The 22,914-nt window shown below is 48.7% G+C and overlaps 1 protein-coding gene across 1 annotated transcript in view; it reads right to left on the bottom strand.

The window, feature by feature from the left end:
• The window catches only part of LOC8036208 (ataxin-2-like protein), a 66,148-nt gene that overhangs the window by 4,620 nt on the left and 38,614 nt on the right, over positions 1–22,914 (bottom strand). The window contains 7 exon segments of the mRNA XM_040214276.3: positions 2,296–2,413; positions 3,959–4,190; positions 4,192–4,265; positions 7,905–8,043; positions 9,488–9,669; positions 17,424–17,652; positions 18,907–19,268. Of these exon segments, the coding sequence (XP_040070210.1) occupies positions 2,296–2,413; positions 3,959–4,190; positions 4,192–4,265; positions 7,905–8,043; positions 9,488–9,669; positions 17,424–17,652; positions 18,907–19,268 (1,336 nt within the window).

Genomic DNA, 22,914 nt, shown 5'->3' with positions numbered 1-22,914 from the left:
GATGGCTCCAAATTCTTTAAAAAAAAAAAAAATAGGAAGGGGTGAAAAAAGACACTCCGACAACACATGTACAGTGGGTGAAAGGAAGTTGCGCAATAGCCAAAAGCAGCAGAAAAGAAAAAAAAAAAAAGTCCAAGCGTGCTGTCACGAGACAGTTAAGGTTGCTTGCAGAGACCCAACAAAGCAGTAAAAAAAGTCTCCGTGGCAATTTCTCCACCCATGCATGTTCCAAGCACTGGGAGCAAGTGAAAACATTTTGGGAAGCAAGAGTGGCCCTGCAGAGGCAGCTAGCTTTTACTGAACTGTGCCTCAACCACCTCCATCTAAGAGAAAATATTTACATCACTCAGATGTGAGCGAGAAAGCACCGCTTCAAACTGTGTCCCCAAGGTACCTTCGTTTAACTTTACAACAGTGACAAAGTATCAATCCCGCCTTAAATATTTGACTATAGTAAGGACCTGCATCGTGAATTCTGAACTAGCTTAAAACATGGAGCACCATAGACATAGCTAATCTTAAAGGGAAGCTCCATTGACATTTTGGCCACTTTAAACTAACTACATCTACTGAAGCCCCATGTAAACGCTCTTCAGCAACAGTACTTGTCTTTCATTAACAATATGCTTTGCCTTTAGATCACAGACACCATAATGCAAAATCAAAGATCCAAATTCCCTTCTATTCATAGTGAATGCTGTGTGACATCATACATTTAACTGCAACCTCCCAGCTTGCCTACACTGTCTCCCTTCTTTTTCTGTATTTCTTCCAAGGCCCAAAACGCTCAGTTTAGTCTTGAGATGAGTATGCAGCAAAGGCTAGGAGCATGAGCTCCTCGCCTTTGAATCTGCGTCAGAGAAGCAAACCTTCACGCAGTTGAAACATATCCTGAAGCCGTGAACTCGCACTTGTCACCTCTGCTTCATACTTGTCCCAAGGTAAAAAGGGATTGAAGTAAAAGTTCTGGCACGTCATGACATGTTGCATCGAAAAGAGTATACAAGTGCAATATTGGCCTTCTTCGTCTAAATTTTTGAAAAAGTCCCAAGAGTGGTACTACACGTAACAGCAAGTAAGCTAGCTTTGAGTTTAATGTTTTCTGGAAAGGAAACCTATCACAGGAAAATACTTTACAAAATGTCGAGCCTATTGGAATGTAAATCTTATGGAAACCTGTCCCCACCAAAACTTTAACAGCATTCCCTTTAAACCTACTATGAATAGAGGACATAAGCCAGAACTTTATCCTATTCCATTCCACTTTATCCTATTCCATAACAAGTGTCAACCACACATACGTGAAAGAAGAAAACAATAAAAACCTTTTTCACTTCCTCCAAGGTCAATACCAAAAGACTCAACAAGTCACAAATCAGAAGCCAACACCGTTACAGAGCCGTCACTATAAAAGCAAACAAAACAACCTTGGCCAAAAGAGCACACAACACCCAGAGCAACTCAACTACGAAAGAGGCTACCAAGAGCATGCACATGCACATTGCTACAAAGCTTACAAATCGCCTTCCAGAAAGCATATAATAAAGTTTTAACACTGACATTGGTATGGGCCAGCCAGATCGCCTGGATGAGCTACTACGCTCCGTTTTACAGCAGTCCCTCCAGCTTTGCCGCCAGTGCTACTCAGTGCACTGGCTCGGTTCTACCCGTTGTTGCACCCAGAGCAGCGGCGCAGCTCTAGGGCCCGGCGTACGCATGCATGCGAGATAAAAGTGCAACAAAACTAAGTCTTAGCATACGTCCACTGCAAACAGAGAGACATGTCGTCCTATGAGAAATCTTCATGGGTGCTGGCTAAGGCGATCTTTTTCAGAAAATTCCAGCTAGGACTCTATAGCCTTTTCCCAGACTAACGGAGCAGCGCCTGGTTGACAGCTACCTCGTACACCTGTGGTACTTAGATGCCCAATCTTGTTTAAACATTAAAGTTCAGTTGGCAGAATAGCCATCTAACACTCCATCGAAAGAACTGCAACTGCATAGCACGCAATATGTATAACGGAGCGCAGGCTATCCGGCGTTCTGGCCGACGAGACTGGAGCGAAGCGAACGCTAAGGTACAGAAAGAGTCTAGCGCTAGAAGAATCCCCGCCCCTAGCCAAAAGCCCACCAGCGAATCACGTACTCCCTTGGCTACCCCGCCCTGCCGCTCCGGACCTACGACAGTCTGCACACGAGAACAAGCGTGTCATTGTCCCCTGCGCGCTAACCGACTCGCTTGGAGCATTCCGACCGTTCGACAAGAACAAGCTTGTGCACTTTGTGCAGACGGACCCAGGTGCTTGGCAGTCCCTGCTCACATTGCTATGCCTCTGGTTGGAGCGCGTGCCCGAGATGGAAACGGGGACCAAACGCCACGGAGGAGAGTGACAGGACAGGCCAGTCCAAAGATCTGCGGCGGAAGCAGAGAACAACCACACATGACCCCGGGCACCAGTCCTCCTTCCCCCAGACCAAGCAGTGGTTAGGCACACCCGCCGTCTTCTGCGCAACGCAAGCAGCGAGAAGGCGCAAGCCGCAGACAGCCAGGAAACGCTCGGATAGGGCCGCACCGGGGGGATGGCACAGAGTCCGCACGTTCGGGCTCCGGCCTGCAATCTTTCTCCTCGTGGCATTTGATCCCACAGGGGAGACGCCGCATCCAAAAGAAGGAAACACACCATGGCAAGCTTGGATTGAGGCATGCTAGACGCTGTCCAGAGCCACCTCTTGCTGGACAGTCACAAAGCTTTATGCAATTTTTTTTTTTTTTATGTGCAAGTATTAGCAGAATGACCTTATGTGACGATTTAATCCGTCACAAAACAGCATTGCGAATTTTCAGTAACTTAAAACTGAAATTCGCCGCTTTTGTGGCATTTGGTCCTAGACCATGGGCAAAAGCTGTGGCTTCCAACAGAGCCTAACCGCCCTCTGGCCAAGCCCACCGGCACTTCCCCGCATGTCTACATCTTATCAAGTGCCTAGGTGGGGTGCAGCAAGCAGATTTCTGGCAGAGCCATTGGTGGAGAGAGTTTGCTTAGCATACACACGCGTGCCCCATGGAGCAGATTGGAGAACGGACTAGAGAGAGCAATGCGGCACAATTACCCAGTCGTAGACGGGTCGAGCAAAAAATGCTTTTAGCATATTTACTGACTCGGCGAGGCACGGCAAGGAGGCAAAGTTGCGGCGTAAATTACGAGTCCCTTTAAATAGTAATTAACCATTTGTTACGGCACGTACGTTACAGAAGCCTCCGATACAGCTCTCTTCGAAAGAGAAAGGCAGTTTAATCTTGATAAAACTAAATTTCCTACATAATAAACTTTTTTTTAATGATTTTTACTTTATTGATTTTGAACTTCGACGAAAAAGTCCTGAGCCACAGTTTTGATTTCCCACTCCTTGACCATCGTGCATGCACCAGTGATGCAGCAACAATGGCAAATACGGTGCAAATGTCTGCGGTATCTACCTATGATGCATGTATGAGTTTTGGGACAGATAATACCTATACTCAGTTTCACCTCACAACGGAACAGAGCAGATGCTATGAGCCATCCCAGCGCCGTGAAGGTATCGGGTGACAAACAACCCCGTGCACTGCCCTGCCCGAAGGTCACGCGACACTTGCACAGCATTCCATTGGCTTCAATAATTTGTAGCGTCCTATGTGGTCCGTCGTGAAGTGAAAAGGAGTGTGGCCTATGTTTACGATAACTCCAATGGCCGGCAACGTCGTGATGAAACTTCCGGCTGCAAAGAGCCAATGCCAAAAAGGAGCCGCTTTTTAGGCGACGCGGTACCGGAACGGCTTTCGACCTTGTCCAGAGCCGAAACCCGGCCCCCAAGACACGCCGCCAAACTCTCCCCAGCAAGGCGTTGCCCGCATACACGAGCGGTGGGGGAAGGGGCAGCGGAGGCGCATTGCACGAAGAGGGACACAAACTCTCACCCTGGTGGTGCACAAAGTGCGCGGTGGCCAGCTGCGGGGGCACCATGGGGCTGTGGGGCATCAGGTGGGGCGGGGTGTTAGCCCCCCCAGAGTGGGGCACCAGAACCAGCGGGGGCTGGGGCCCTCCCCCAGAGCCCTGGGGGCCCCCTCCGGCCCCGCCCTGGCCGGGGGGCTGGTGGTAGACCACGGGGGGTGTCGGAGCCTGGCCCCCCACCGGCGTGCTGCCCCCCCCCGGGGGTCGGGGGACTCGAGTGGGGAGGGGGGCCGCCCCCGCCCTGGCCGCCCTGCAGAACCGCGTGGTGCGACACTGCGGGGGTGAAGAGGGGGGCACCGCTGTGTCGGGAGAGCTCACCAGGGTCCAGAGGAATGCGGCAGAACAGCTTTAGAAATGCAGGACTCATAATCTCTCTTGATTTGTTCTTCGGGTTGTTATTGGCGACGCAATCTCGTGGGCAGCCTAGCGATAATAAGCGGCTCACGACTCGCTACGACCCGCATTATTTAGCTGCCAGTGACTACAAAAGCATGCATCTACGCTCCTTTTATGGTGCAGAAAGAGGGCATATTTCTTATTGCTGACTGAGCACAGACCGAGCAGTCTTTACAAATGCTGTTGAGAAGTCAATTGCATCTTGCGTCCGTACAAGCACGTGCAAGTTCTCAGTTTAGTAGCTTCACGCTTTGCAATGTCCAGTAGAGATCGGATCGAGCCGGATTTTTAAGGCCCGACCTGACCAGCCCGATTAAGGGGAGACACCCCTGGGAGGGTCAATTTTTGAACCCTCGGCTTAAAATTAACGAAATTTACACGGCAGGCTGGTGGTCATGCTAGAGGGTGCATAACAAAATTTCAGGCCCGTCGGTTAAGTGGGAAGGAAATTAGGGCAGCTTCTTTCAGCAACACCAATCCATTGTTTTAGTTAATCTATCGTCGGAAAACTATCACAATATTCAAGATTTTTATTCGCTAGATATGTAGCAGAATGCCTAGAAGGTGCACCTATGGAAAGTTTTTCGTAAAATGTCTGATTTCTATCAATTTTCTTTTCTGCAAAATTGGTCAACTTTTTGGTCTTCTGTGTCTCCGACAAAATTTCAATATTTTTTATAACAGACATCCGTAAAGTGACAAACGAACTCCATAGGCGCATTCCTTATAAAATTTCAGTCAGAAAAAGTGAAGAACGAGCCTTCCCTGTATTGCCATTATCAAAAGATAGATTGACTAAAATGGAATTTATACCAAAAAGTGGAACGGAGAAAAAGTGTTCAAAGTGCTCAAAACCTACCTTTTCCTTAGCTCCGGTGGACAGAAAATAATTTATAAAATATTAACTATGTATTGTAAACTAGTGAAAATTTCTGGGAATACTCTCTGAATGTAGATGGATGTAAATACGTAATTTCTCAAAATCAATGTTTTTTGCAAAATTGTTTTTTCTCTGGGTAGTGTCCCCCCCCCCCCCCCCCCCCTTTAGTCCTGGCCCGAACCTGACCCGGCCGACGAGCATTCTGGCCCCTACACGGGCCGAGCACGACTGTCATTTTTAATGCGAACCCGGCCCGAACCTACCGTTTTCTTATAGAGTGCTTATGGCTGGCTGGCTCCTAGCCTTTTCTGAAAATGATGTAAATCATTCTTGCGGACGAAAGCGGCTGTCACTCGTCAATTCACTAGAAAAAAAGCGAGGAATTGCTTGTTGGGGGTAGAACCCGGCCCCCTTTAGATGTGAATCTGATGACCCTAAACAAAAAGGAAGTGAGGTTGCAAGTTGATAGCAAGTTAATCCTGGTCTAGAAAGGGATTGATAACGTGGCAAGTGAGATCCCATAATTTACCCTTCGGCTAATGTTCGGAGAAACAGGCAACACATTTTGAATTAGTAGTACCGCTACCTTAGCCACGATGGTGCGGGAAACGTTTCCACGCTCGACTACCTGATCTTGTGTGTGTGGTGCAGTGGTTAGCATACCGTATTTACTCGCATAATAAACGCACGCCCCACAACGGGCGTCAATATTTTGGCTTTTCTTTTTCCCTCCCGTAATCAATGCACCTCCAATTTTCAGATCCGCGAGTCTCAAACTGTGTCCAATTTAGCGAGCCACCAAGCCAGTTTTCTTTTGCCGCCAAGCAGTCAGGCCAAGTCAAGCCAAGCCAGGCTGCTCTCGTGATAGCCGCAAGTGCGTAGTTGCGGTAGTTACGAAAGTTATCAACCGCGAAACAGAACTGTCGCACACTTGACGAAGCTTGGGTCAAGGAATTGCAGATCCCCGGACATTCTTCGCCTATCGGATGCATTGATGTCAACAAACAAGCTGTCGTCTATGGTCCGCTTTCGGACAGTGAAATCATGAAAGTGGTTAGGCCTATTTTCACATACTCCCGGTAAATGTGTTTATTTAATCCGCAACAGAACCGCACAACGAGGTGCACGCTGGTGCTGTAGGCTGAGAGTGTCCGGTAGTCTCTCTTCGTACGAGTTCTTGGCTCCGTGAACGAAACTTGATCCATGCAAGGGGGCTTCGGCGGTCTGACTGGGGCTGGACTTCTACGAGTTCTTATATGCGTAGTCGCGGATTATACCCGAGCGTGCCTGCCTGATACTAGCAATATATATCACCTAAGACGGGTTGTGTTGCTTTTCGTGCTGAGTGAGCTTCGTAGGGAGCTTTTCCTTCAGCAAAAAGCACCCCGAAAGCGCCCTAAAAATAGTTTGCAATTTTTATAAAGCATGATTATTGTGGCGCGCCCCCAACCAGCCGTGGGGGCGCCTACATCACTGGAGATGTGCCACAGTACCTTGCCGTGTCATATTGGCACCTAATACAGTCGAATCTCGTTATGACAGACCTTGATTTTGACGAAGATTTCGGTCTGTTGTAAAAGGAGTATGTTGTATGCAGATATGAAGTTCAGTCAATGGTACATAGAGGAAACCCAAACGAACTTCACAAATTGGTATGTTATATCCAAATGTCTGTTGTAACCGGGTCTGTTGTAACGAGCTTAGACTGTATTACATTTGCACGAAGTGTGTAAATGCAAAAATTTTACCTCGTGTAATCAACGCCCCGCCCCGCCCCTTCAATATTGCCACGCGCAGGGTCACTGCCGGAGTTCGAATCCTGGCGCCGATAAAAAGATCACTACTGTTCATTCATCTCCATATCTTTGATTAAGTTCTAACTTCTATTTAGATTCCAAGATTCATGGCAAACCAAATTTCCTTCCACTCAGAATTATACCGTTTTAACAAAAATGTCAACGTCAACGAAGCCATATTTTATTCGCGCTCGGGAACCGAGTCTATAATGATTGCGTAGTTATAAGAAAACAGGTTTGATTTATGAAGCTTTACCACTTACTCGAAACGACAAGCAGTAATTCATTTTATGTGTACCGTAAAACACCAGGGGAGCGCCCACTTCACTTAAAACTGGATTAATGTAGACATGGGCGCTTTTTCCGGTCAAATCGGTCGCTTAACGTACGGTATAATTTGCAGAATTCTCAGGTTTCAAACATGCTAACAGTGGGCCGTTGAACAAAATGGGCCCTTCTGCGGTATTTTACGGTAGGTGAATTTCTAGGGAAGGAAAAATCTGTAAATGCAGAAGAGTTTAGTTGGTATCATTTGGTAATTCCAGCACATAAAAATCTAGGACACGGGTTATTCTGAATAGAAAATGAAAACCTGCTTTTGCCAAGCAATCACCTACAAGCAAAATTGATCGCGGAGGATGAAACGCGACTCCCACGACGATTGGGTCGGGTTCTCGGGCTCGCCCAAGCTCGCGCAGATCTCTAGTGCTCAGTTTATGCAGGCGGGCCTGTCTAATATGAAGGAGCGGAGTAGGATGTATTCTCCACCGCCAAGTATTTGAACAAAGGCCGTCGCACAGAGTTCCCTCGACCAGAACGGTAGCCGAGGCAAGCACTCACTGTAAAGCTGGGGCAGGTGGCTGGCGTCCCCGTAAGAGGCCGTGTGGGTGGCGGCCACCATCCCCATGGGCTGGGGGGACATCACCCGGTGGTGGCCCATCATCGGGTACATCTGGGCCAGGGGGGCAAAGCACTGAGCCTGCCCCAGGGGAGGAGGGAAAGGGAGGACAGGGACAGGAGGCTCGAGCGGGCTCCACCGCAATGCACAGAGCAGCAACAAGCGCAAACTGCATTACTGGGTCCTCCGAGACCATTCAGACACAACTCCCAAACTAATTTCATCGCGCGAAGAAGCGTGAAGCCACCCAGGCTGACATGTGTCCCACGTAGATTACCCTTTAGCTACCCATACTTCGTTTCACCTTGCGGCGGATTGCAGCGGATGCTACGAGACATTTTAACCGACCCGGCACTCCACGTGTACCATGCGACCCATGGATTGGCTCGGATTCCTCGTAGCACATGCTGCGGTTCATCGTCATACGAAGAATGATTTAGCTGTACTTCGATCAGCATGCCTCGAGTGCGCTCTGAAAGAAGGTTCTGCCATACATGCTCCCACGGTAGAAACTTTTTTTAGTCTGCACCAGGTAAGTGACCGTAGCGGAACCAAGACTACAGCTGCACACAGCAGCGCAACTGTGAGCCTTCCAATTTATTATAATGAAACACGCAGAGACCCCATAAGTAGAGACCTGAGTAAATTGGCTTCCGACCGACTGGGAACAAAAGCTGCTCTAAAATCGCTAAGGAAGGATGTCACAAGAGTGAAACAATAACATGCGCAAAGATATCTACAAGTTTTTAGACTTTCCTGAGGCCCGCTTCAGACGGAGCAATTTCACCCAGCAACTTGACGTCGCAGCACCAGCAACACGGGGCGTCCGCGTTCACACGCAGCAACCGAATTGCTACAACTTGCTATCATCATCATTCACTTTGAATTTTTTTTCACTATTTAGACGCCCGGCCACGCGCTAAAAACATGTTTTTATATCTTTGAATGGCATTGAGAATACTAACTCATCTTTCTGAAAAGGTTTATTTCCAAAAACGATCGATTTCAAACCAGAACCAAGTCTTTAGCTGTCATCATCACCACCACGGGGGTGTCACGTGAAAATATCGCGCCCCTGATTGGCTGCGGCCGCTTCAAACGGCTCCAAGTTGTTCGAGTTGCTCGTCCGTTTCGAGCCGGACCCGATCTCAGCAATTCGTGTCGGTCTGGGGAAAGCTAGGTAACAAACCCGCCAGCAACCTCAAAATTGCTTGAAAAGTTGCCCCGTCTGAAGCGGGCTTAAAAGAAGAGAAGCCTAGAGCTGTGAGCTTGGGACTGTCCCAAATTAGAAAGAAGTTCAAGGAAGATGTGCCACATCACTGATCAACGACATCGTCTTATACTTTGCTTCGACGTAACCCGTCAAAAGGTAAAAACTACGGCCCCCGCAAGCCGGTCGGAGCAACAAAACAGCTCACCGCTCAAGGTGTACACTTTAACGGTACATTGACAGATCCCTTCCAGCCAAACAATGAGGCGAAACAGGAAAAGCGGCTAAGTGCCCCGAGTGAGGAAATGCCCCCACCTGAGGGTAGGCCACGGTGGCCTGGGGAGGTCCCGAGGGGTGCATCATGCCCTGCGGCGGCGTGTACTGCACCATGAGCTGCGCATTGTTCATGGCCGCGGGCGCCAGGATGGGCTGCCCCGTCGCCGCCGCCACGTGCATCGAGGCCGGGAGATCGTGCCGCGCTTGCACCAAGGGCATTGCTGGAACCGGACGCCAAAGCCACATTTTGAGAGTTACACTTACCGTAGACTTTCTCCAAACACAGCACCGCCACTTTTGCCAAAAGTTGGTGCAAAGTGGAGGTGTAAAACATCTTGCCGGACCGAGAGGCCAGCCGGGGGAATGCTTTGACCCTGTCCATGCACCTCTCTTTCTTAAAGGGGCCCTCCAACAGTATTTGAGCGTCCACTTTTTTTTGCGGTTTCTACACGCTAGTGGTCCCGGAAACCCAGTGGACAACGAAAGAGTTTGAAAATATTAGCGCATCGTATTTTAATTTGACAACTCGGAAACACCTCCTCCGACGGTGGCGCCGCGAGGTGCCGAATGCGCGCGCATAACGGCGCTCCCTTTCACAATACGTCACATTCTCTGGGTTTCGTGATTGGCGAGGGCCGTCCCAGGAATTTTGAAGCGAAATAAAGTATATCACACGTTAACCGTCATTATTTCTCTAACAAGTCATTTTTATAGAGCTAATAAAGTTGCAAAGTAAAGTTCAAAAAGGGCGAAAACAACGCCTTGTCGCTCATGCGCGCCTTCCAGCGGCGTCCGCGACGTACCATCGCGAGCAGACGACAAGTGATCCGTGCACACAACGCGCATCGTATTTTCACTTGTGCGCCCCGGGTCCCGGTCAACTAAAAGCAGTAAGAGGAGGCAGGGGAATCCTTATTTTCTTTTAGTGCTGTGACAGACTTTTCACTGTTCGAGTGAAGTGCGGCGACGGGACCGGTGCCCAACGGGACCGCTCACCAGTTTCTCCCTCCTACTCGCCGAGGTGGCTCCGGTGGCGGAGTTGCGGGAGACGAGTGTTTCGCGGCTGTCGAAGCGGACTGAGGCAGAGACGCGGCGCTTGCGTGGATTGTCCTCGTACGGCGCGACACCCAAATCCGCACTAAAAATCCGATAAGCACGGTAAATTCATCGATGATGGCAACCCGGTCCCAAAGCTACGATGGTTGCAGCTAGGCCTAATGGCCGACGAGCCGACCGGGCCGACGGGCTATCAACCAAACTCGCGTCCAATTGGCCAACCGCTTTGCTCCAATCGCTAAACTGTTTCATTTTACGTCATGAAGCGCTATGTTTTGCTTATTTAAAGTTGTTTTCTGCAATATTTAATTTGCTAATAACTCACAAAATATTGCGAATTTGTGTAATATTTTTTTTCCTCGGTGTTCCTGCTTTCATGGAGCTCCGTTTCAGCGCGAACTTCAAACCAGTCAAAAAATTGTTGGTGGGCCCCTTTAAGGTGCGTTTATACTCCAACGTAACGTCGACGGGCGCATGCGCCCGACCTCGTTGCGTTACGTTGCTGCAAAGGGAGCGTCTATACTCCGACGACAGTCGAACGTAACGCAACGTAGCGTGCCTCGGCGACCGTCAGCGAAGGTTTCGCCGAGGTAGGCTTTGCTCGAATCTCGGCGTCGGCTGGCGACGGTCGTTACCCAGAAATCTTTGCGCGAGCGACGGGTAGGGAGAAATCAAAATGGCGCACGGCGGTAGCCAGATGAGCCAGAGCGTTAGCGAAATGGACTTGCCAACAAGTGATGCCGAGCGTCTCATTGAGGCAGTCAGAGGTCGCCCTAGCCTTTACGATCTTGGCTGCATCGATTACCGGGACAAACTCAGGAAGGAGAACGGATGGGCGTTCGTGGCTACGATCTGCGGCATGAAGAGCGGTAAGTTGACACTTCGCATGTCCATGTCTCCTCGGCCTGTAGAACTCGCCGAAATTAATCAAATTATATCCTCGCTTACGCGAGTGAAGTTGTGAGTACGAGAGGTCTGCACGGGCCGATATCTAGAAGCCTGTCTCAGCCCGGCCCGCTGTCTCTTGGGTGCGCTATCTATTTCCGACAGCCGGCCCGGCCCGGCCCAACACTCATTTTCACGGGCCCGCTGTGACCCGCTCTATTATGTCCCAGTATGAATAGCCCACAAAATGCGCGGCATGGCAGCTCGCTTGTCACTGCTACATATATGTTTATTACGGAACCGATAGTCAATGCTGTAAGCATCCTTTCTATTATTTTTGCTGCTATTTTTAGTCGGACGACCAAACCTGCGCGGAAAGGACGGAAAACCAAAAATGACAAGCAGTAGTAAACAACACCATGTGACAAAGTTGAAAAAGAATGGAAACGTTGCGACGGGTTTGGACAAAAGACGGACAGAGTTTTAAATTGCCCACTCCCAATGCGTACGACTGAAAAAGAAAAAAAGAAAAGAAAAAAGTCTCCGTCTTTTGCGGTGGTTTGCGAGAAATAGTTTAGGGAAAGCACCCCTCGGGGGAATCCCTTCACCCATATTGTGGATGCACGCACTCGTTCGTACAGATGGTTTACGACTGCGAGGGTTGGTATTCTGTAGGCGCGTATGTATGCGCGTTGAGTGGGGGAAGCGATGGTACGGTGGTGGCGGCGCCGGTGACGAAAAGGAACGCCGCCACTAGTGTTCTGGAAGATTATTTACTGCACACACACACCGAACCCTACAAAAACATACACGCACATACACATGCTTTCAGTATTTGGGCTTCCCGCTCTGTGATCCCTCTTCCCAACCCCGCTTGTCGAAGATGTCGCGCACATACATCGTACGCCTCCTCCGGCGCTGTATTCGACGCCACAGGAGCACAGCTGCTATTTTTTTTTTCTTTGTTTGAGCGTCTACGTTCATGTTGACAGCAGATCTAAACACGAGGAACAAGGACTCGCGGGCTCACTTCGAACGGCGACAAACCGAAGAACCGGAAATGGTAACGCGATTTCCCTGGTTGCCATGACGACGCGCATGCGTAGCAAGGACGAGCGCGTCGAGGCTCGCTAGACTGCGCCGGACTATAGACACTGTTGACAATTCCTTTTGCAGCGTGACGCAGCGTGGCGAAGTGGGCACGAACATCGTTTTGCGCCGGCGAACCTAGCGCCGGCGAACGTTAGGTTCGCCGACATTGCATGCATTGGCTCAACGTTTATAGACGAGAGGGCGCCGCGGTCAAATGCGTATATAACCACGTTCCATACCACACATTCTCTTTCTGACATGGACGAAGACGAAAGAAAAGCTTGGCATGCTGCGGCTCAGCGTATCAGCACCACCAGAGCTTCGCCCCAATCAACATCATTCACCACGTGGAGATGCGGTCATTTTTTTTGTCAACGACTATTTTAACGTCCGCTAGGTTTTATCTTTTTCTGATGGTCGTGTCTTCATTGTCCACTATGTGTCTTTGTTTAAGATTGCCCTTCCTCTTTTATGCCCCCTGGTTTACGGGTTCAAAGCTCCCGAAATTTTCAATGGTTTCCCCCGTCCCGGGAATGATGTCATGGACGTGAAAATAAAAATAAAACACGAACAACCTTATTTGTATTTTGTGGGGCGTACACATCTTATACGATAAACAAAAGTATCTGCCAAGCACAAATTTGTTGCTATGGTTGAGCTAACACACTGAAACCATGGGCAGTGAACCATAACACTATAGTCGGTGACAAGTCAAGAGCAGTAGAAGCCCCGCCCGCAAGCATAATCCGCCCGTTTGAGGTGCCTCCACTGTCAGGGAAATAGTGCTCTGGAAACGCCACGAGATCGGGAAGGAGACAAATGCAGTGGATGCAACAAACAGACAATTTATAACACCCTCTCGGAAGCACCCCCAAGTGTAGGCAAAAGGCGGCGCGATGTAAACATGGCAACTTTGCATTGCCTGCGTCAAGATCATGCGTGCGTCGCTTTATTTGGGTGGAATGAAATCCCCAAGGTTCAAAAGATAACGGCAGAGTTCCGGGCAGGCTGTGAAGACTACCCAATCAATTTTTTGCTACAGTTACATACATTTTCAATAAAGTTAAAAGACGCAACTGCTTGAAACTGAAACATGAGCACGGAGTTAATGGTCATGACATGTGGACTGGGGAGGACGGAGAAATGTAGAGGAGGAGAGAGTTTGCCGGAAGTCATGTAACTACGGCAGACCAAGTCTTTTTTCTTTTTTTATGCGAAGCGGATAAAAAACGCACGAACGTCAAGCACGTCTTTCAAGCTCTTACCAATTCATGTTCGTAAGACAAGCAACGTTTTCAGCCAGGGAAAGGGGCGATGACTCGGCGATGTCTCTGTGCGAATCAGCTTGGTGGGCGGGAGTTTCGTACGGAAAAAACCCTAATTGTTTTGATCGGTAAAAAAATGTCTATTTCAAAGCTAGACAGATTCGCCGGTACCACGAACAACAGTTCTGAAATAGAGGGCCCACTCCCGTCGTCATCCCTTAGTCCACTTTGTCCAGTCGTCCAGCCCACGACTCCAGCAATACAATGGCATCTTGAGAATTACGCGGTGCATGTACTTCCAATATGCTGTGCAGCTTTTTTTTATTTTTTTTTTATCAATGTGTTTGCAGCTTTTTAGAAGCCACAAAAAAATGGGTTTCATTTTTTTTTTTTTTTTAATATTGAATGTGTGCCTTCAATGACCCACTATTTCGATCATATTTGGTGGCTGTCTGAACGGCACATGACTACAAAGAAGAGAGTGAGCGTGACTCAAACTGGCCAGCTCTCAATCAACTTTCAGGAGGAAAAAAAAAAAAAAAATTTTTGAGCCTCAAATTGTCTAGGATAGCCGGGCCGCTCTATGTCAGGTACAAATTAAAAACCTTGGCAACTTTAGTATTTTACAACCTTCTCGAAAGTCAACTTCACAACGACATCAAAGAGAGGTCTGTATCACATGACTGTCACCGCACTACCCGTGCTTTGAAGCGCGCACTCCACAGTCACATAGAGGTAGGGCCAGCTCCGGTACCACGGTGACAAACCATGGTACCGGTCTGCTGAAACATGCACGTAACAGCTCAATGTTGTTCCCCACGAAGATGCATGTGCTATAGCAGTCATTGCTTACCACGCGACTGACTGTGACGGAGAGCTGGCAAGGGTGCCACGTATTACGGATGAATAAATACTGCTATGAAGGTGTCATTTCAGTAGGCACAGACTTCTTTATTAACCGTAGAGCCAGCGGTACTCTTGCCATTTGTGAATGAAGGCCAATAGAAGTTTGATTTGTGTACATGAATTGTGAAAGAAATTAGTCATTTTATCAGGAACACACTGACATTGCTTAGAAAAACAAATGTAAAACAACATTTTTCTTCCCTAGACACTCAGCAGAATGCCTGGAGAAGTGCAAACGCAAAAACAAAATTTCCAAAAAGTAATTTATTTTATGTTAGATTTGCACTGAAAAATTAAGTTTTTTGCCTTTTATGTTGTCAACAACATCGCAACTTCTTTTATAAAAGACATCCACAAAGTAAAAGGACAATGCCACAGTTGCATTTCCCATTAAATTCCAGTTTGCAAAAACAATGAGTGAACCATTCCTTTTGTCTTGTTACCAAACAAAAGTTTTCTTAAAGTGAAATTTATGCCAAAAAGTGGAAATGGAGAAAAACACATTCACACTGCTCGAACGTCTACCTTTTCTTTAGCATCAAAGGATCAAAAATATTTCATAAAAACTATAGTGCGGAAATAAATAAAACTTTCTGGGAATACCCTGTAGATGTTGGAAGATGTAAATATGGCAATTCAAAATCCATGTTTTTTAAGAATATTTTTTTTTCTGGGTAGCGTTTTACCATTTGAAGGTGTCTGATAAAGCACTGTGAAAAGTCGGTGCCTCCAACAACTAGGGGGACTGCCTAGTTCAAAAAATTTTCGGACGAAAAAACAGGATTGGTTTGCAAAATCATGACATCACGGAAAGGCTTGGACGCGATTCGCTTTGCTCGCGTACGGCTACCATTCCCTTTGAGGAGCATTTGCCACTCTGCTCTTGAGTTGTCACCGACTATAGTTTTCCTGGGCATTTTCACTGGTCAGCAACTTACTTTAATAAAGCAATTTCACCACAGAACACTAGCTCACATCATAAAAAATTAGCATTTGCATCTTTCAGAAAATCTTTCAGCCATTGTTCACATTGTGGCACAATGCACACACTTTGAGAAAAATTGAGAGCCCTTCCACCCCGTGAAGAGCGAAGCTGGCACTCTGGTGGGATTTGCTATGTCGAGCTGGAAGCAGCGACAATGGCGGTTTCACGTTGGCGGCGTGCCCATTCTCGCTTCTGGGCATGCCGACGGTTCTCGTACTTCCACTTGTCCTCTTCAGAACGCACAACACGGGTGTGATCCATGGGAAGTCTGAAGTCCAACTGATAAGGACAGTGGCGCGATCTTCGGAAGGCGGCCGCTGAAGAGCGTCCGGCATTGCGCGACGTCGCAATGTCGGGGGGGAGAGAGACGCCTTGCGTGGGGAAGGCACGCGCGTGTAGCGCCGCATCTGCAGCAGTAGCTGTTCTAAAGTAAAAGCCTAAAACAAATGGTATCTTGCATGCACGTTTGTCAACGCTTTATTTTGGTTATTTACTTCGAATCTTTTATACGGGGAAGGCACGCGCGTGCGGCGCCGGCGTCTGCAGCAGTAACTGTTCTAAAGCAAAAACCCAAAACAAATGGACTCTTGCACACGCATTTGTCAACACTATATTTTGGTTATTTACTTCAAATCTTTTATACCGGGAAGGCGCGCGCGTATGGCCCTGGCGTCTGCAGCATTAACTGTACAGAATGGTTGGTCTACACTTGGTCTGACCCCGGAGACAATCTGCCAAAACCTAGCCATAGACAGCTTCGCTGTAAACATGCCTTGCTTAGACATTCCATCACATGCAACGAAGGCAGTGGTAGGCAGTTCTTACCTTACTCTGCAGCCCCCCTTCCTACGCAGCAAGTCATTGAACCCCCCCCCCCCTTCCACTTAGCACGAAGCTATGCCATTGGTTGTATGTGCTACGACATCAAACCGGCAGCTACACTCCATTGAAGAAACTCTCACCGATAGCCTTGCTACAGTGCAACAGACACCAATGCAAGAAAGCAAGGTTCATGCAGGGCCGTCACACAAATCTATTGCTTTAAGGGGAGACACACCCTGGGAGGGTCAATTTTTGAACCCTTGGCTTAAAATTAATAAAATTTACAGGGTAGGCTGGTGGTCATGCTAGAGGGTGCATAACAAAATTTTAGGTCTGTCGGATAATTGGGAAGGAAATTGGGGCAGCTTCTATCAGCAACACCCCTACACTGTTTAGTTAATCTATCGTCAGAAAACTATCACAATATTAAAGATCTTTATTCGCTAGGTATGTATCAGAATGCCTAAAGGGTGCGCCTATGGAAAGGTTTTTGTAAAAAGTAATTGATTTCTATCAATTTTCTCTTCTGCGAAATTGGTCAACTTTTTGGTCTTCTGTGTCTCCGACAAAATGTCAATATTTTTTATAAAAGACATCCATAAAGTGACAAACAAACTCCATAGGCGCATTCCTTATTAAATTTCAGTCAGGAAAAGTGAAGAATGAGCCTTGCCTGTATTTTCATTCTCATACGATAGATTGACTCAAATGGAATTTATACAAAAAAGTGGAATGGAGAAAAATGTGTTCAAAGTGCTTCAAACCCTACCTTTCCTGCAGCTTTGGTGGACAGAAAATAATTTATAAAAAATTAACTATGCAGTGTAAACTAGTGAAAATTTCTGGGAATACTCTCTGGGTGTAGATGGATGTAAATATCTAATTTTTCAAAATCAATGTTTTTTGAAGAATCTTTTTTTCTCCGGGTAGTGTCCCCCCTTAAAACGTCCCTCCCAAAGCTCACCCTTGCGGAAGCGTGGGCCTTGACTCGGTGCGAACTGTGCCACGCTGACCGGGGTGGCCGGCATCAGGTACTGGGGGCCCATGGTGATGATGTGCTGCCCAGGCACCAGCTGCTGGGGGGGAGGGCCCCCCTGCTGCATGGGGCCCATCCCCTGGCCATGGGACACCAGCGGGCTCGAACTCTGGCCCAGCCGCACCCCCGGGGGGCTCGTCAGGGGCAGCAGGGTACGCTGAAACGCAAAAGGAGGGTCGATTAGAAACTTTTTCTAAGAGTCAAACCACTGTCCTTAAATAAACTTAAACTTCGACAGTTTCCGTCCTAGTAAATTTTGTCATCGCAAGTGGCACTAATGAATGTAAAAATAAAAGTAAAAAAAATAAATTGGAACCTAAAATAATTTTAGGCACTCGTTTAAAGCAGGTATAGCCCTTAACGTGGCATGCCAATTACAGTCGAATCTCAATAAAACAGACCTTGATTTTGACCAAGATTTCGGTCCGTTGTAAAAGGAGTATGTTGTATGCAGATATGAAGTTCAGTCAATGGTACATAGAGGAAAACCAACCGAACTTCACAAATCGGTATGTTATATCCAAATGTCTGTTGTAACCGGGTCTGTTGTAACGAGCTTGGACTGTATTCTGGAATATGGCCCCTAGGTCTTCAGTACAAATGGCTTTTCCAATCGTTCATCTTTTCAACAAATTCGTAGGGTTTCATAAAAAAAAAAAAGCAGACGCATCCGGTGTTTTCTTTGCGGCTGCTTCTCCAAAGCCACATCCATCCGTCAGGTTCTCCGAGCAGTCAGACTGGTTCCCTCCTAACGTAGGCACTGCACCCCTGGTGCTTCAGTCTGTCCCCAGGGGAAACTTTCACACGGCACGACATAATAATTCTGGTCAAGGTAATCTAAGGACCATGGTCGAATGCTGCTCCCCTAATGACCGCATAAAAGGGCTGCTTTCCACCACCCAAACTGAAGGCCTACGAGCACACAAGCTGCACCTACCACAGAGATTAAACCTCAACGCGAAGTGCGGTTAGCTTCGATGCAACGTGGTCGGCATTTCTTTAGCGGTAAAAGGACAGCTGTCGAAAGAACTACAGTCACCTACAGAACGAGAATGCCTCCAGCACGCGCTCATTGCCTTCCACCATGTATTGGCTGCACGTGCACGCTTGAGGCCCACGAGATGCATGACCAAGCATTAGAGGAAGAGAGTTCGCACTGGAGGCGAGACAACTGGAACAATTCCTTGCTGTTCTCATCCTGTCAGTGGCAATAACGATACAAGGGACGATCTGATTTGGAAAAGCGGTTCTCAAATGGGGGTCCTTAATTGCCACAATCATCTAACAACCCCCCTTCCCTGGAGGGTGGAATCCCCCACCACTTCGGCCATTTCATAAGGGGCCCCCAAACCATCCGTGGTTGAGAACCACCGATTTTGGGGCACAGAAAAAGAGAGAAAGGATGACTTACCGGGGTGAATGCCTTGGCATTGGGGTTGAGCACGAATTCCTTGGCATTTGGGTTGAGGGTGGACCTGCGGACCAACTGGTCGGCCTCCTCCTTGGCAGTGGCCGCCTCGTCCAGCTCCTTGCTCCGGGGCTCCCCCTCCTGCTCGGCCTCCCTGACCTCCCGGGTGGAGCCGTCGTCCAGCTTGATGCTTGTGCTGAACTTCTTGAACTCCTCTATCTCCTGGTCGCGCCCCTTCTGCGGCGGGCCCCCCTTGCGCTCTGCCCCCTTGTCCCCGGGGTGGTCCACGGGGGACAGGACGGGCTCCTCCGGGCCGCACGGGGGCCCGTCCGGCAGGGCCACCTGCTCCTTGTCCAGCTTGGGCGCTGCAAGGCACGGAGTTGGAACAGAGTTTCAGACAGGGTATGGGTCAAAGGCCCGAAATTCAAGAGAAGTCGGAACGGGCACAGCCACATGACCGTGTGTCAATGTACAGCTTTCATAGGTCGGCGGCCGCTGGGACAGTGGAAGGGTCATACCAGGAACACAAACTATACAAACTAGGGACATCGCAAACTTTTATCAAACCTTCAAACTTATATCAAAATTCAATGAAGTTCATGTTGCCCGACTGCTACATAAAAATTTAAAATGTATAGGGAAAAAAAGAAATGCACATGGCAGTCTGGTTTACAAGTTGTTAAAGGTGTAACGTGATGGCCAAGAAGCGACGGCGTTCGGTCTTAGGCTACCCATTTTATCTCAATCCACGTTCCCCTGGCACGCGCTCCCAGAGTGTGCTGCTTCTTCGCGGTGGCGATACCAGCCATCATCACACTATCCCCCTTTACGAGGAGGTTACCGTCCCGGCACAAGGCTTCTTACGCTAAGGGCACTCAATCGCGATACCGCGCGAACCGACTCAATGTTTCTCATGGCCGAAGGACGTATCGCTCTTCTGGCTCTGCCTGCTGTGGCACGTCTACAGGCAAGTCCATTGGAGTGACGTCATCAGGGGGCAAAACAACGACTGGAAGTTGATCGTCGTCCAGGAGTTCGGCACCGTTCGCTGGTGGCGTATTGTGCTGGCCTCCTTCAGTGCCCTGGTCCCCGTTTTCCCTTACTTGGTCGTCAACGTGAAGCTTGTTGTCGAAGATGTCTAACAGCAGTGGGTTCTCAAGAGCGTCGACCAGGTTTGGATCCTCGGCTGCTTGTACCGGTGGTAGACTTTCGACCGCATCGATGTACAGATCATCACCTTCAATGTCTATTATGTCTGGGTAGTGGGGGGCTGCTGGGCGAGTAGGAGTCTGGTCATTATTTTTGTTTTCTGTGATGATTATATCGGGGAAGTCTTTGAGCGCTGGTGCAGGGAAAGGCAGGTCGTTATCCGTGACGTGTGATAACGTCCTAAGAGGCAATAAGAGTGGCTCCTCCTATCGGCTACCCGCTTCAAACGGTTGTGGCGTACAACCCGCCGCTTCCTTTTTTCCTGTTTCTTTCTGGATTCTGTACACGTTAGGTAGATTCTTGAGGACTGCATATGGACCAAACCATGGCAAATATAACTTCGAGGACTGTCCTCGCGGCACAGCAGGAGAATGTAGAACTCTGTTGCCAGGTTCGTAGTCTTCTTCGCTGGTTGTGCTGTCGTAGTGGCGCTTCTGTGCATCCTTTGCTTTTATGTCGTTCATGATTGCGTAGTTGCGAGCCTTTTGTAATGTTCATAACCGTACGTCGACGCCATGTTAGTATGGACGTGCATGTCGAGCAGCATGTCAGCTGGGATATTCATGTTTCTACCGAAGAGCAGATAATGAGGACTCTAACCAGTCGATTCATGCACGCTCGAGCGATAGGACATCATGACGAGAGGGAGCTTGATGTTGCAGTAAGTCTGTATGTCATTGACGTACGCACTCAAGCTGTTCATCAGCGTGCGATTGAATCACTCGACCAATCCGTCCGACTGGGGGTGATAAGGGGAGGTCCTTGTCTTTCGGATGCCCAAAATTGAGCACATTGCTTGAAAGACGTTGCTCTCGAAAGTTCTGCTTTGGTCAGAGTGTAATGCTTACGGTATCCCATAGTGACTGAAGAAGTTGTGGACGAGGCTATTGGCGACCTCCTTGCTTTCTTGAATCTTCAGAGGGAACGTTTCAACCCATCGAGTAAAATAGTCGCTCACCACCAAGATGTACTTGTGGCCTCTTTCCGTCATTGCAAACGGACCAGTGATGTCAATAGCCACGCGCTTAGAAGGGAAGGTGGTCGCTTCCTGAATCAGTGGTGCTCGTGGTCTGGGGTTTGGTGCCTTACGAGCGGAGCACTTAACACATCTGGAGCACCAGTCGGCTAGACATGGTGCCATTCGAATCCAGAAAAACCTTTCTGCGGCCTTCTTTAGTGTCTTGGCGCGCCTAAGATGCCCGCCCCCCGATGCATCATGAACAGAGTCTAGGGCCCGCGGTATCCATGTCTCGGGGATCACGGGAACGGGGGTTAACTCTGGTGTTTTTGCCCACACGAGGCAGCTGTCGATGAGCCTTAGCTTCTGCCGGTTGCGGAAGAGCACTCCCACGCTGCATCGACAAATCACTCCTGCCGGCATGCCTGCAAGCAGGGCGTCGATGATGGGCGAAAGCTGCAGGTCACGTCGTCGTTCTTCTTGAAGGTCTGTCATGGTGAAGGAGGACTGTGCAACTGTCATGAGCGCGACATGTTGGCCTTCATTCGTCGGGGAAGGCCGTCGGGACAGTGAATCTGCATTACCATGTTGCCTTCCCGGCCGATGCGAAACGATGAAGTCATACTCGCTGAGTTGGTTAATTTAGCGGGCGACCTGGCCTTCCGGTTCTTTGAAGCTGTGTAGCCATTGAAGCGCGCTGTGATCCGTCCTGCAGGTGAATCGCCGTACAAGCAGGTAGCGCCTAAAGTAACGGACGAAATAAACCAGGGCTAGCATTTTTTTCCCGGTCACACTGTAGCAGCGTTCAGGCTTTGTGAGGGTACGACTGTCGTAGGCGATTACCCTTTCGTTCCTATCCTGTACTTGGGATAGTACCGCGCCGATACCATTTTCGGTTGCGTCCGTGTCGAGGATATTCGCGACTCCAGCAAAACAGACGCCGCCAAGCGGAAAAACCGGGAACCAGTCTGTCCAGGTCGCTCCACGCCCCGCCGCGTCTCTGGTGGCTCTCGCGGACACGTGCTGTCGGCGCGGGGGCGAGCAATGTAATTTGACGAAGGTCCGAAAATTTCTTAAGTTTGCCTCAGTGTTCTTTAGTGTGGTGAAGCCCCAGTAGATTGTTTCTTTCCATCACGTGTTTGAAATCCCGTTTACTCCACAACACACGGTTGCATGCTTTCGATTTCTCGGGTGGGGAGGAATCACGGAAAAAGATTTTGATTTCTTGTGTGTCTCTAATCACATTCAAAGTAACAACTACTTGGTAACTGATAATTGGTTTCTTTATAAGGATGTAGAGCAGTTGACTGAGGACAACAGATGAGGTGTTTCACTGGAGGGAACACCAATGTTGCAGTCAAGTGAATGGGAAGATTCGATAGCTGCTTTTCTTGAGTTTGGTTGTGCTCGATTAGCTTCAAGTTTGAGCCACTAACGCCGGCCGGTGCGTTGGCTATTCATCTTGGCTGCTTTTCGCCGGAAAAGACCACACTGAAGGAGTTGGGCTGATTTCGCAATTACTTGATTCAGAAAACCTGCTCGCTGCATATGATTAATGAGAGAAATTATCTGCTTTCAAAAGATGGAGGACGCGTCTCGTAAAGTTAGAAGCTGTCACGGCATTATGATCTATCGCCCCTCCAATATTTATGTTATAACCCCCGTCAAAGCCAGCAGCAATATACGTCTACATTGCTCAGGTTGACCGGCCACAAAAGATACTCATTTTATCCGTTCAGGATTCGAAGTCAAGTTCATTGCAGAGAGGTCTGAGCGAATCTCCGATGAAGACTCTCCTCAGTTTGTCCACATTCGTCTCCGTTCTACCGGCTAGAACCATTTGG

The sequence above is a fragment of the Ixodes scapularis genome, unplaced genomic scaffold (assembly GCF_016920785.2).
Source record: "Ixodes scapularis isolate PalLabHiFi unplaced genomic scaffold, ASM1692078v2 PGA_scaffold1__304_contigs__length_218370807, whole genome shotgun sequence".
Taxonomy (NCBI): Eukaryota; Metazoa; Arthropoda; class Arachnida; order Ixodida; family Ixodidae; genus Ixodes; species Ixodes scapularis.
Note: the sequence above shows the minus strand (reverse complement) of the source record. Positions and strands in the feature narration are given on the sequence as shown.